At 39.6% G+C, this 11919-nt stretch overlaps 1 protein-coding gene across 1 annotated transcript; it reads left to right on the forward strand.

The window, feature by feature from the left end:
• Positions 1-1883: 1883 nt before the first annotated feature.
• On the forward strand, positions 1884-8629 carry LOC309491893 (transmembrane protein 132D-like; the record flags this gene model as incomplete). The annotated part of the gene is made up of 4 exons (XM_082190916.1): positions 1884-1912; positions 2983-3250; positions 4860-5051; positions 5769-8629. The coding sequence occupies 4 exons, from the start codon at positions 1884-1886 to the stop codon at positions 6885-6887; spliced, it is 1608 nt and encodes a 535-aa protein (XP_082047042.1). The 3' UTR covers positions 6888-8629.
• Between the last annotated feature and the right edge of the window lie 3290 nt (positions 8630-11919).

The raw sequence follows: 11919 nt of genomic DNA on the forward strand, positions 1-11919 counted from the left end.
CTTCAGCTCTGCATTTCTATCCTGAAGTGTATTTTTAAATTCCTCTTTTAATTCAGAGATTATTATAGAACTTCTATAAATTATAATTGAGATGAAAAGAGCCTGGAAACTACATTCTATCAAGTTTTATAATCTTTAACTGAGCAGAAAATATCCTGCACATCCCACACATTTTATGCAATATGGTTCTGCTGGTAATTTGAAAATATAACCATTTTTTACATTTACTTTAATCAATCTCTCAATATTGCAAAGCACCAATTATGTTCCAGCTCACCTGCCCAGTCTCTATCAACCCTCCCCTCAGCTGTTTTCATGCTCTGTTGTTTCTTGGTAACACCAGACATGTAGCGGAGCTCCCTCCGGAACGCATGATGAGGTGCGGGGAGGATGCGGACGCTGACTTTTTAATTACCGCTGGGTCGTCTTCAGGCACACCTGCCTCTGACGCACTAGCATCAGACAATATGCAGGTTAATGTTGCCGTACGCTGCGGATATCCACAAGATAATTTTTAATTACTCTTCCGCCAGAAACAATCCTGCCGGATTGACTCATGCATGATAAGTGAGAAGAGGATGACGGAAGACAGATGGAATGAGCAGTAGAAAACTTGTGAGGCAGTGATGAGTCTGAGGAATAAGTGTGGCTATAAGTTGTTTGGATGTCATCAGTAATGTGTGGTGGTCAGGAATCGAATCCGTGGATTGCACACTGATCGCTTTTCCATGTTATCATTACGAAGATACAAATGTATTCTCTGACCAAACCTCCTCTTGAACCAGTCCAGCAGGAATTTCATCATTCTGAGCTTTCTCTATAACAAAAATAGCTTTTTGAGTGAACTGAGAAAGTTTAGCACTCATAAATATTTCTTCCTGGCCATGAAACTGTATTTTACATTATTTTTATTAAAAATATATATTTTTGTCCTTGTGACATTTTTCTTGCATAAAATTCTTTAAGGCAAGTTCACTGGGCGGCCATCTTCGTAACGCCCCTGGGCAGCTCTTTCCTATGCAAGAAAAATAGACATGCAATAGACATGCAAATCCAGCCCCTATCTACTTGAATGAGGAAAGACTCGCAGCATCATTTTCATCTTGGCATCAATGGTTCCATGAAGAATCTTTAACATTCATCGAACCTTTCCATTCAACAAAATTTTCTTTAAAGTGGAATAAGGTTCTTTAGAATTTCTAAATGTTCTTTACAATTTAGGAAAAAAATTTTCTTTTAAGAACTGTTCACTTAAAGGTTCTTTGGGGAACCAAAAATGGTGGTTCTATTGCATCACTGCGAAAAAACCCTTTTGGAAACTTTATTTTTAAGAGTGAAGTCGCATCCTCAGACGTCACAGCCACGTTGGCTGAACATCTGATCCATAAGGCACATAAAATGGGAAACACTTCGGGAATTTTGAAGTCATCTGATTGGTTGAATTCTCCAGGATTTCCGGGAGACGTGTGTGTTGCGTTCTTTAACGGTCCACCTGGAAACAAAGCCGTCGTGATGCCAAACCCCCACATGTAAGAACAAAGCCATCGTTTTCATTTATAGGTGAGCTGTCCCTTTAAGATAATGGCCAGCTGGTGAGTTGTATTCAACAAAAAGCCCATATTTACTCACATTCGTGTTGAACATTTGGCACCCTGGCTGTATCATATGTGCCCTTGGTTCGAGGTCATGTCTGTCTCTGGTACCATTTTGATTACCTCTGTGAGAGCGGTAGACATGCAGTTTTGTTGTAAGACTGGAGCTCATTAATCCTGAGACCTCCTGTGACCTGACATTCCTCAGCTGAGTGCCGCCTGCCCTGTTTATACACCTGTGTTCTGTAAATGTCATACTGTTTCTGCCATTGGTCAGGCATCGTTGCGTAAATGTCTAAAGGAGCGTGGCCTCCCCACCGGTCAGAGCTACTGTGTTAACCTGCCACTGCTGTTGTTTTTATTTTGGATGGTTTTGACTCATTAAAAATAATGGAACAGTCAGAGCTGCCACACCATTCACCTGGTCTGGACTTTTTGTGTGAGGAGAGGAATGCATTAATGTAATGTGAATAGGGTTCATGTTTACAGCCTTTTAAAGCAACTCGCCCCTTTACAAGAGGTTGAGCATCACTGCTCTACACACAAACATGCACACACATACACACACATACACGTTGGGTTTCCATGTTTTTTAGGGACTTTCCATAGACATGCACCGAAATGAAAATTCTGGGCCGAAACCTAAAATTCAGGATCCACTTGGCTGAAAACCAAAAATAAAGAATTAATTAATCAAACTTATTTAATAATTACCACTCAGATCGTTAAAACTGATTTGAACAAACATTTAAATTGCACATCAAGCAGGTTTTATATCAACTTTTTAATAACAGAATTGTTTCTACTCCAGTTTGTTTGGTGAAATAGAAACATTTAAATGACAATAAAAATGAAAAAACTTGTTTTCATGACAGATTTAGGCCATTCAAACACATTAAATGATGAATACCACTAAAGGGTCAAGTAAAAATATAATGAATGTGTAATACAGTGCAGATATTTACCAAAATGCTCTTCTCTAGAGTTATTTAAGTTTATGGACATTGAATAGCTTGTTTTGAGGTAAATGTTAGCTTAAGTGATTGTATAGCCTACAGGCTGTTTTATTGATTTATCATTACCATTTAAAAGCAAGAAAATAATATTGTAAATCCAGAGTTCTGGTACCATACTTATGGGGAAATTTACCAGGACCACACACAGAAGATTTTTAGTGTATAGCATCATTGTTTCTAACCATTTAATTTTTCAATTGTTATTTATTTTATTTTCCACTTGATTTAAATATGTTTTATGTTTCTTTTTATATATGAACATTTTTAACTTCTTATTTTTATGAATTTTAAATGAGTTGATTGTACTAAAATAGCATTTAATTGAATTGAGAATGGGATGTAACACTTAATATCGGTTGCTGCCTTTACTACAGGTCTGGAGAGGATGATGGGGATGAAGGAGCCAAGAAGGACCGGAGCTGTGGTCCACAGTACCAGAGCACCACCGTCCGTGTCCTCACACACTTTGAGGCCGAGCCAGAGGAGTGGCAGGGCCAGTCAGACTTCCTCTTGGGGAGTGATTGGCAGGTGGACGTGACAGAGCTGGTGAGGGACTCATTAAGGGTGGGGGATGAACGTGTGGCCAAGCTGTCAGAGGAACAGGTCCTGATCGGTCTGAACACTGGCTCCACCAAAGTTCAGGTGAGAGACAGGAAGAAAATATGTGTGATCTTATCTCTAAAAGAGTACCATCATGTACCATAAAGTGAAACCTACACTGTACAAAAAAAAAGATGTCTGTGAAAGTGGTTGTATATAATCCAATAATCTTTGGATTTTCAGCATTATTAAAATTTGATCCATGATTCATTATGATTATGATTCAGTTATAGCGTATTATGTAATTTCCTCAACACACCATGACCAGAGCTGATCATGTTGGAGGAACAAAACTAACAGTTACAGCTGACTAAGCTGCAATTCCTCTGTGTTTATACTGCATGAATAAAATCTGAGGACGTTCTTGTTTTCATTGGAAAAGCCAGGCTGTCATTTGTCAATCTCTCCATGCGGATGAGAGGTGAATCAGTCCAAGTTGTGATGTGACACGTGTACGCTGTCAGACGAGAAATAGACAGCTTCTCTCACACTGTCACAGCTTGTGTGCTGTCTTATCTGCACATCTCACAGCTCCTATCACAAACTATAATCTCCTTTATTAAGACCGACAAATTAAGTGTTGCTATGTGAAAATCTCACATTTTTTCTTATAGATTTCACATGTACTTTCACACATAATACACCTGCTTGACGAGCTGAAAGTGCCATTAGAGTGCTATCTGACATCAAAAGAAATACGGCAGAGCCATAGGTGGAGAGCGCTTCGATTTGATCCATTTGCTGAAAATTAAAATCAGATAAAAAGCCCAGTAATGGTGAGATGGAATACGTGGAGTCTGAAAACTAGTGCTGCTTAATAGATCAGCATCTCCGAAATCAAAAACCCAGCACTTAACTATGGCCAAATTACCAATTGTCTACCTTGCTATTAGACCAAACTCACAAATACATTTCAAAAGGGGCCCACCTATCTGTGCAGTTCATTAAAACTAAATTGAATGACTAATTAATTGTAATTAGAAGAGGGCAAATACGTGTGGTTTCAAAAAAAGAGCAAAGTAGACTATTTGGAAGAAAAGATTTGTTGAAGTAGCGTAGCAAGCACTAACTTTTATTTTATAAAAAGTAGAGCACTAGGGCAGCGTCTTATGCAATATTGGGTAAGGCCCGAGGCTCCCCTTGATTATTCTTATTTTATGTCTAATTAATAAATCTCTCAATTCAAATGGAAAATTAGGAATGCGCTCGGAATAAGAGTGGAATATAAAAACAGAATAAGAATAATTTCTCTACCTAAGCATGGCTGCATTTTAGATTGAAAAACGGTTTGCAAATGATGGTGAGAAGCAAATGCAAGTGACAGTGGAAGTCTCACTTACAGATCGGAAGTAAATGGCTTCTGACATTTCATTATAACATAATGAATGCGGAAATATAGAGGTGGCTGCTTTGCTATTAATTGATCTAGATTAGAAGTCTTCTCATCACGTTTCATATCGAAGTCATTTCCTTGCCTGTGCATCAGATATTGCCATATGGCAGAGGGCGGACAGCTGCCACTGAGATTTTTGAAATTGTACAAAGCATACTCATTTTGTCATGTCACTAAGTTTGTATGAGAAACTAGGAGAGAATTTTTAGTTGTTTTACAATGTTATCAGAAGCATTTCTGTCTATTTTTTTTTACCAGGTGATGTCTCCATTGTCCGATTCGGTTCTGGCTGAGAGGATAATCCGGGTTCTGGATGATAAAGTCAGTATAACAGAGCTGGGTGTGCAGCTGGTCTCTGGCCTTTCCCTGAACCTCCAGCTCAGCCCAGGAAGCAACAGGGCCATCGTTGCCACAGCTACCACACAGGAGACCATGCACAATGCTAATCAGGTGGTGTAATTAAACGATTTAATTCAAATGTAATAATAATACAAAAAAATATTATTATTATTTATTGGATATTATCATTGTTTTTATTAGCGATTAATCATTATCAATAGATTGAACAATAAATGTATTGATTATTTCTTTATATATTATTAATTCATTCATTCATTTAGCTGATCAATTGGTTTCTATTTCTAAATCCTGGGTAACTCCTTCCTCTTTGAAATCTCATTGGAAATTTCCACTCCGTGCAGTTTTCAGGTTTTTAGGTCACAATATTGCATACTTCCATGTCCATTTCTCAGAAATGTAGGGTTGTTTTATCCATGAGCAGGTGCAATCACTTTAAATACTGTCATTATGGACAAAGTTGTTTGACACGGGCCGCATGTTGATGAGGAGCTGCGGTTTGTTAGTGGATCATGCTGTTCGAGGCTGCCCACTTATTCTGAGTCATCTCACGTTAAAAACCATTTCTGATTAGGCTAATTTCACTAATCCTCTGCGTCGGCAGGGGTTTCCTCACTCTTCCACATTGATAGACATAAAACGGGCAAATTGGTTGAATCTCCCGCTGATCAGTGCATCTGTTTGAAATGTGATTTTGGGAACTTTTAAAGCATTTAAACCATCCTGCATTAGAGTTCAAAATCGTGCATACTTGAAACAGGAAAATTGGCATTACCGAGAGCATTTGTTCATGTTGTGTTTCTCTCCCAGGAGTCCCTTGTCAGCGCGTGGCTTCAGTTCAGCGATGGCTCAATGACCCCTCTTGACCTCTATAACCCTGCACATTTCATCCTAACAGCCACCTCGCTAGACGACAAGGTGGTATTGGTGAGAAAAAGCACCACCTGGAGGTGGCCTGTGGTGGTGGCTAAGGGTGAAGGGCAAGGCATGTTGGTCCGCCTGGAGATGTATGGACCCGAATCATGCCTAAAAACCAAGCGCCGCACACTTCTGGCCGCAGGCAACGCGAACGTCCATGTGAAGTTCGGCCGTGCCGATGAAACAGGAAACAGTGCGAGCGACAGGAGATACAGGCCCAATGCCCCATACTACGGAGGTTCAATATCAGACATGGAGGCTGGAATCATGAACCGAGGCGCTACCACCATCAAAACCTCCATTCCAGGAAAAGCAAGCGGTGACAGGCTCTCAGCTGGTGATATTCCGGTTGATTTCTCTGAATTCCCTGCTCAAGCAGATCTTCCACCTGGACATAACACGGAGGAAGACTTGCTGCAGACTCGCCGCGGGCTCACAGATCTGGAAATAGGCATGTACGCCCTGCTGGGTGTCTTCTGCCTGGCCATCTTGGTGTTCCTAATCAATTGCGTCTCCTATGCCCTGAAGTATCGCAACAAGCAGCTCCCATTGGAGGGCCAGGAGACCATGACTCACGCCCACGACTGGGTTTGGTTGGGCCATGACGCAGAGCTTTTAGAAAGCCAAGCGGGTTTGTGTCTTGATCAAGAGGAGCTGGGCGGGACCATGGACTCTGGGCTGGGCCTGGAGGAAGGTAGCCAGCTCCTCAATGGCCTTTCCTCTCAGAAGAGCGTGCAAGGCCAGGTCCACAGGTCGGCCTCTGACTCAGTGTGCACTGGAAGAGATCACAAGAGCGAGTCTATAAACTCACCCACTACCAAACGGAAACGAGTCAAGTTCACCACTTTCAGCCATAGCAAGCCCAGCAATGGCTGCCCATCCATAAGTCCACTTCTCATTGGTCAGAACGACATCAAATGGGTTTGCCCAGACATCGAGCTCGGGGACTCCAAAGAGCTCCGAAATTATATGGAAAGGTTAAACGAAAATGCTACTAAGAATATCGCATAGTTGGCTTGAAGTTATTTATGTATTTTTCAGACAAAAGCGTAGCTCACCCATATGCCTTCTGGATAAGGTGGTGGTCGGGTGGGGGGTTGGCCTGACTCTACTGCACTCAGACAAACTCATATCTCACCATGAAAAGGCAAGCCATTCATCTGGTCTTGTTTCCATGGCAACTGTCATGAGGGTTCATCATCAGGAAAGAAGGAAAACAGAGATGGTTGTGAAACCACTGAGAATGTGAATTGGATTATGAGAAATGTTTCAATTGAGATGTCTATATTTTCTTTTTTTCGAAGAAGAGGATATCCCATTCTATTTTGAAATATATATATATATATTTGTTTTTTGTTTGTTTTTTTGTTTTTGTTTTCTTGGTTTATCACACTAAAGCCTGGTTGGTGGTGGTACCTTTCTGTGAGTGAATATCCCCCCCCAAAAAAAAAGAAAAAAAAAAAACACACACACAAAGAGCTGACATTTAAACTTAATGAAAAGCATTTCCATGAGTTGAACGTTGACTGGCTCTGACGATGAGTGAGAATACATTTTGTAGGGTTTTACATATTTTTATACATCTCTATTCTTGTCCGTGTTAGTGCGTCTACTGTATTTCTCAAAAGACTGACTCCCATTTGTAAAAGCATGTGAATTCAAAGTATGGATGAAAAAATGTCTATTTTGGAACTTTTTCCACCAACAGTTTGAATGAACATATATACAGAGGAAAACTTCTGGGAAAACAGGCAGATCAATGACCCTCCATTTCTCTTTGAGAACTGTTGAGCAAATTGTATTGTTGTAGGTAGTGTTATCAATATTGTATAATATGTTGTTTACAGTATTAGAATGATAGATGGTATGCACTCCAATTGCTTATATACGTGTGCTATAGCATTTCTTTTTCTTTTTCTTTTTTTTTCTTTTAGTTCCATTCTACTTAGTTTTTCCCCATAGAAAAAGAAATATCTAACCTACCTAAATGAATGATCCACTGATTAGCCTAATAATTAGGATACAGTTAACTGGATATGATGAGTTTGTGGGTGCAATCCTGACGTAATGTGCTCGATGCAGAGGAGAGACATGCATACTTTGGTAAGAAAACCACAGAATATGTGAATAAATTGATTAGTCAAACACTCAATCTATATTTGTGAACCATTTCTAACCATCATAAAGGACGTAATCAATACTCAATTACCCTTAACACAACTGATTTCATAAACCATTCTCTACGATAGTGTGTACCGACTAATTCCTCATCCAGGTGTGTTGGCATGACATCCGATGATCTAAAAAAAATCTGTCCATCTGGATCATGCAAATGTCTCATTTAAGACTGTGTTAATTAGAATAAAGTCTAATTAATACTATACATTTTATTTATTAATTATCTCTGCTGTTCCCTGCTTGCCCTTTATTTTATGAAATGCAAACTGAAGACCACAGAGGAATAATCATACATAAGGAGGTTCTTCCAGTGTTCAAGATGCCAGTCAGTGATCCTATCAAGTCAGTACTCTTGAAAAATGTCTCCCTTGTATGTAATCAGTCTCTGTTTGTTATGTAGCATTTGAGTTACTTTTTAGATGCAAAGCGTCTGAGAATATTTTTAAATTGTAGTCTGTTTTATGAGCTGTAAAGCACTGCCTATGACCATGAAAACCATATTTAAATTTTTGCATTACACCACTATTTTCTATTTGCATATTAAATAAAACATCACATCCTGCTTTTCCACTTTCTACCAGTTGATGGCACTAATTTCTCACCCCAGCTGCCTCAAGGGGTCATGCAGGTTTTGATGGTCATTCTCCTTGACAGGCGCATGACCCAAGTCTCCAAATAAAGGTTACGTGTTTAAAACTGCTGAACTATACTGTAAGTGTGCAAATACAATGTTTCGACTCAACCTTGCTGCATATAATAAATGTTCTCAGAGCAGACTATAATTTTTACCCCATTGCACCGCAGTAAACCACAGGCTTGAACGAGGAGTGTTGATGCAGCGTCTGAGTACCATGTATCAATTCAAAGGTTAGTGCAGATACAATAGCTCTGGATGTGAGATGTACTCAATTTCTTCTGTCCTGCACATTAAAGGCTCATTAGTGCTAGACTATACAGGCAGGATCCCAATGCTGGATGGTGCTGCTCCCTCCCCTCTGAGACAGGCCAGACTAATTAATGATCAGTGCGGCGAGGCTTTACTCCATGTTAATGTGACATTACCATGCAACCCTTCAAGCTAAATGATTGTACTCATTTAACTGACAGTGATATGACAATTAACACCTTCTTCATAACACGGGACAAAGAAGCGTGGCTCCACCCCATCCATCTCCACGAACGTTTGACCTGCCACTTGAGTACATTTTTGACACATGTATTTCAGAGCGTATTGATATTCCCCGACAAGTCCTGTTCATTTATCTTTCATTATTATAACTAGAACGTAAGCAAATTAATGGACGACAATGTCAACACAGCAAAGAGCCATGGATTATTTTCCTTTTTTCAAAGGCATGACATTCAGCGCACAGCTTTATCCAAGGTGGCGACTGAAACAATACAAGCTCATTAGTGGAAATCATATATGCGTACGTGCACGCGCTTAATATCGTTCCCGGCGGGACAAGCCTTTTTGAGATCCAAATTGAGAGGCTGCACACTTAACCCCCAGAGGGATGCTTCTGGAATTGGGTCTGTTTTCTCCTTTTATCTTAGCTGATATTTTGGTATTTGGGTCTCTGTTCTCTGCGTCTCGGAGGAATTACACAAGAACACTCTAAATTAAATCATGACATTAGCTGGTGTCTGTCAGGAGTGTATATTAATACGGCTAATGTCATAAGCTGGTTATTATCTGCATGAAATGTTTCTTTCTTTCCTTTCTTGAGCTCTTCAGATTTTATGAAACAAAGTGTAAGAAACGAACAAGACCTCTCAACCTCCTGTTAGACGAGTTTTCGCAAACAACATCTTGCTGTAGTCTTGCCTTCTGCTAGTTAACAAGGTTGGCGTTGCTGTAAATGTCAACAGAGTTGTCCGATAATACCAGCACTCGCAACAGATGAAGACGGTCAAACCTTCCGACGTGCAAACAAATATACAAGCTTTATAAAAATAAACACAGTAATGTAAAACACCCAATATATAGGCCTACTTCATTTTCCACTAACCGGTTTACTCATGTCTATAACTTTAGCTACAATAAATCTTTCGAGACTGTCTCGTAAATGTCTGTCAGTGCTGATTTATGATCTATCAGTCATGTTGGGACTGTGGACGTTGTCGTACTACTGGCCATTTTCACACAGATTAGAGTCCATGACTTCAACATCGGCTTTTGCACAGCAGCGCATGCTCCATATATTCTGGATGTTTTGCCGTGTCTAATGTGTATAACAACAACAAACTGTCTCTGGCCTGCTTTTATCTGCTGTTCAAAGAGGAGCTTTTCACTTTTCGACTTGTAACAGCGTGACAGACCATAGTAAAGGAGTTGATAGAGCAAAGCATACAGGAGACGAGAGAGTACACACCAAATGTTGCTCCATTCCACTAGCTGAGCCAATACTACAAGCCATCTCTGTCAGCAATATATTACCAAGATGATAGAACATTGTTTTTTTTATCATAGGTTTTTTTGTTGTTGTTGTTTTGGTTAGGTTGTACAGTGCAAATCATTCATATGGATGTTTAGGCAAAGACAATTGAAAATGAGCGAATGCTGAAAAAGGATTTTGTGATCATCAGAGCTGTACAGTAGTACAATTTCAGTCATTAAGTTGCATTGTCTGCTAAGACACCAACATACAGTGGCCCAGGGAAGTATCTAAGTCGCAGTTCATTTTATTGCATAAGTGCATTAAGAGAAGTCCAAATACCTCCTCTTCATTTTGAACTGTAAATATACTGTTTTACAGTTTAATACCAACCAACCAATGACTTCTTATGAAATGTTTTGCTTGAACAAATGTGCTTGTGCTATCTTTCTTTAAAATCAGTGTTCATTTGTTTTCATTTTTGTTTTAGTTAGTTCTTGTCCTCGTATTTGATTAGCCGAACACCATCCCAGGTTACATCTTTAAACCAGTAGGTGGCGACAGGTGACTGTTTGAATCAACTGTTCAAACCACTGATTAATTTAGAAAGGAAATAAGTCTTTAAGAATGAAGAACCAAATATGTCTTCATGAGTAAATCATTGAGTCAATTGATTCATTCAATAACCCCTGACAGGAACAAAAAAGAAAGTCTGTCTGTTTGACTGAGCCATTTGAATTATTTACTCAACCGATTCATTCAGCAACACTGATTTGTTCAGGAACAAAACACTGCTACTGTGTTGCTCTGAGACATGTGGTTTGAAGTTTGAAACAGTGTTGGTGGAGCAAAAATACACAAAGTAAACCGAAATATGTCTAAATATCATGTTTATATAACTGTTAAAACCAATATCATACTCCCATGCTGATAATTGATAACTGGCAAATGCAGACAAAATTAATGAAAAGTTTATATGCGCAGCAGCAGATCAGTTAGGGAATACGAGGAAAGCCCCCTGCCAGGGTGGTATATGGACACTCGTTGACTATTAAATCAACGATTTCTCTATTCAATGCCTTGAGACCATACATATTTATATTGAGTGTGAGAGGATTGTTTGAACGCACTGTGCAACTGCAATCGAATTATCAGACCATGAAACAAGTCTCCAGTACACACTGTCTGCAGAGCAATTATTTTAAAGGAACATAAATTGTTAGCGCACCTACATGTATACGCATGGGCCTGTGGCAGAAGAAGGTGGCTCGGTATTTAATGGACCACACTAACAAATCCGATTATCTGTGTCACTTACTCTGCTCCATAACCGTACCTCAGGGATGGCCAATAAATCACATCACCTTCTAGTGGCAACACAAAGGACCTCACTTTGAGGAGCTGTAAAAACTGAAGCCATTAGCTCTTGACTCAAAACACGCTCTTATTTCTTTCTGTCTGACTCTTGTGTCAACGCTGCTGTCTAA

This window comes from Leuciscus leuciscus (assembly GCF_965113295.1).
Source record: "Leuciscus leuciscus genome assembly, contig: HAP1_SCAFFOLD_682, whole genome shotgun sequence".
Taxonomy (NCBI): Eukaryota; Metazoa; Chordata; class Actinopteri; order Cypriniformes; family Leuciscidae; genus Leuciscus; species Leuciscus leuciscus.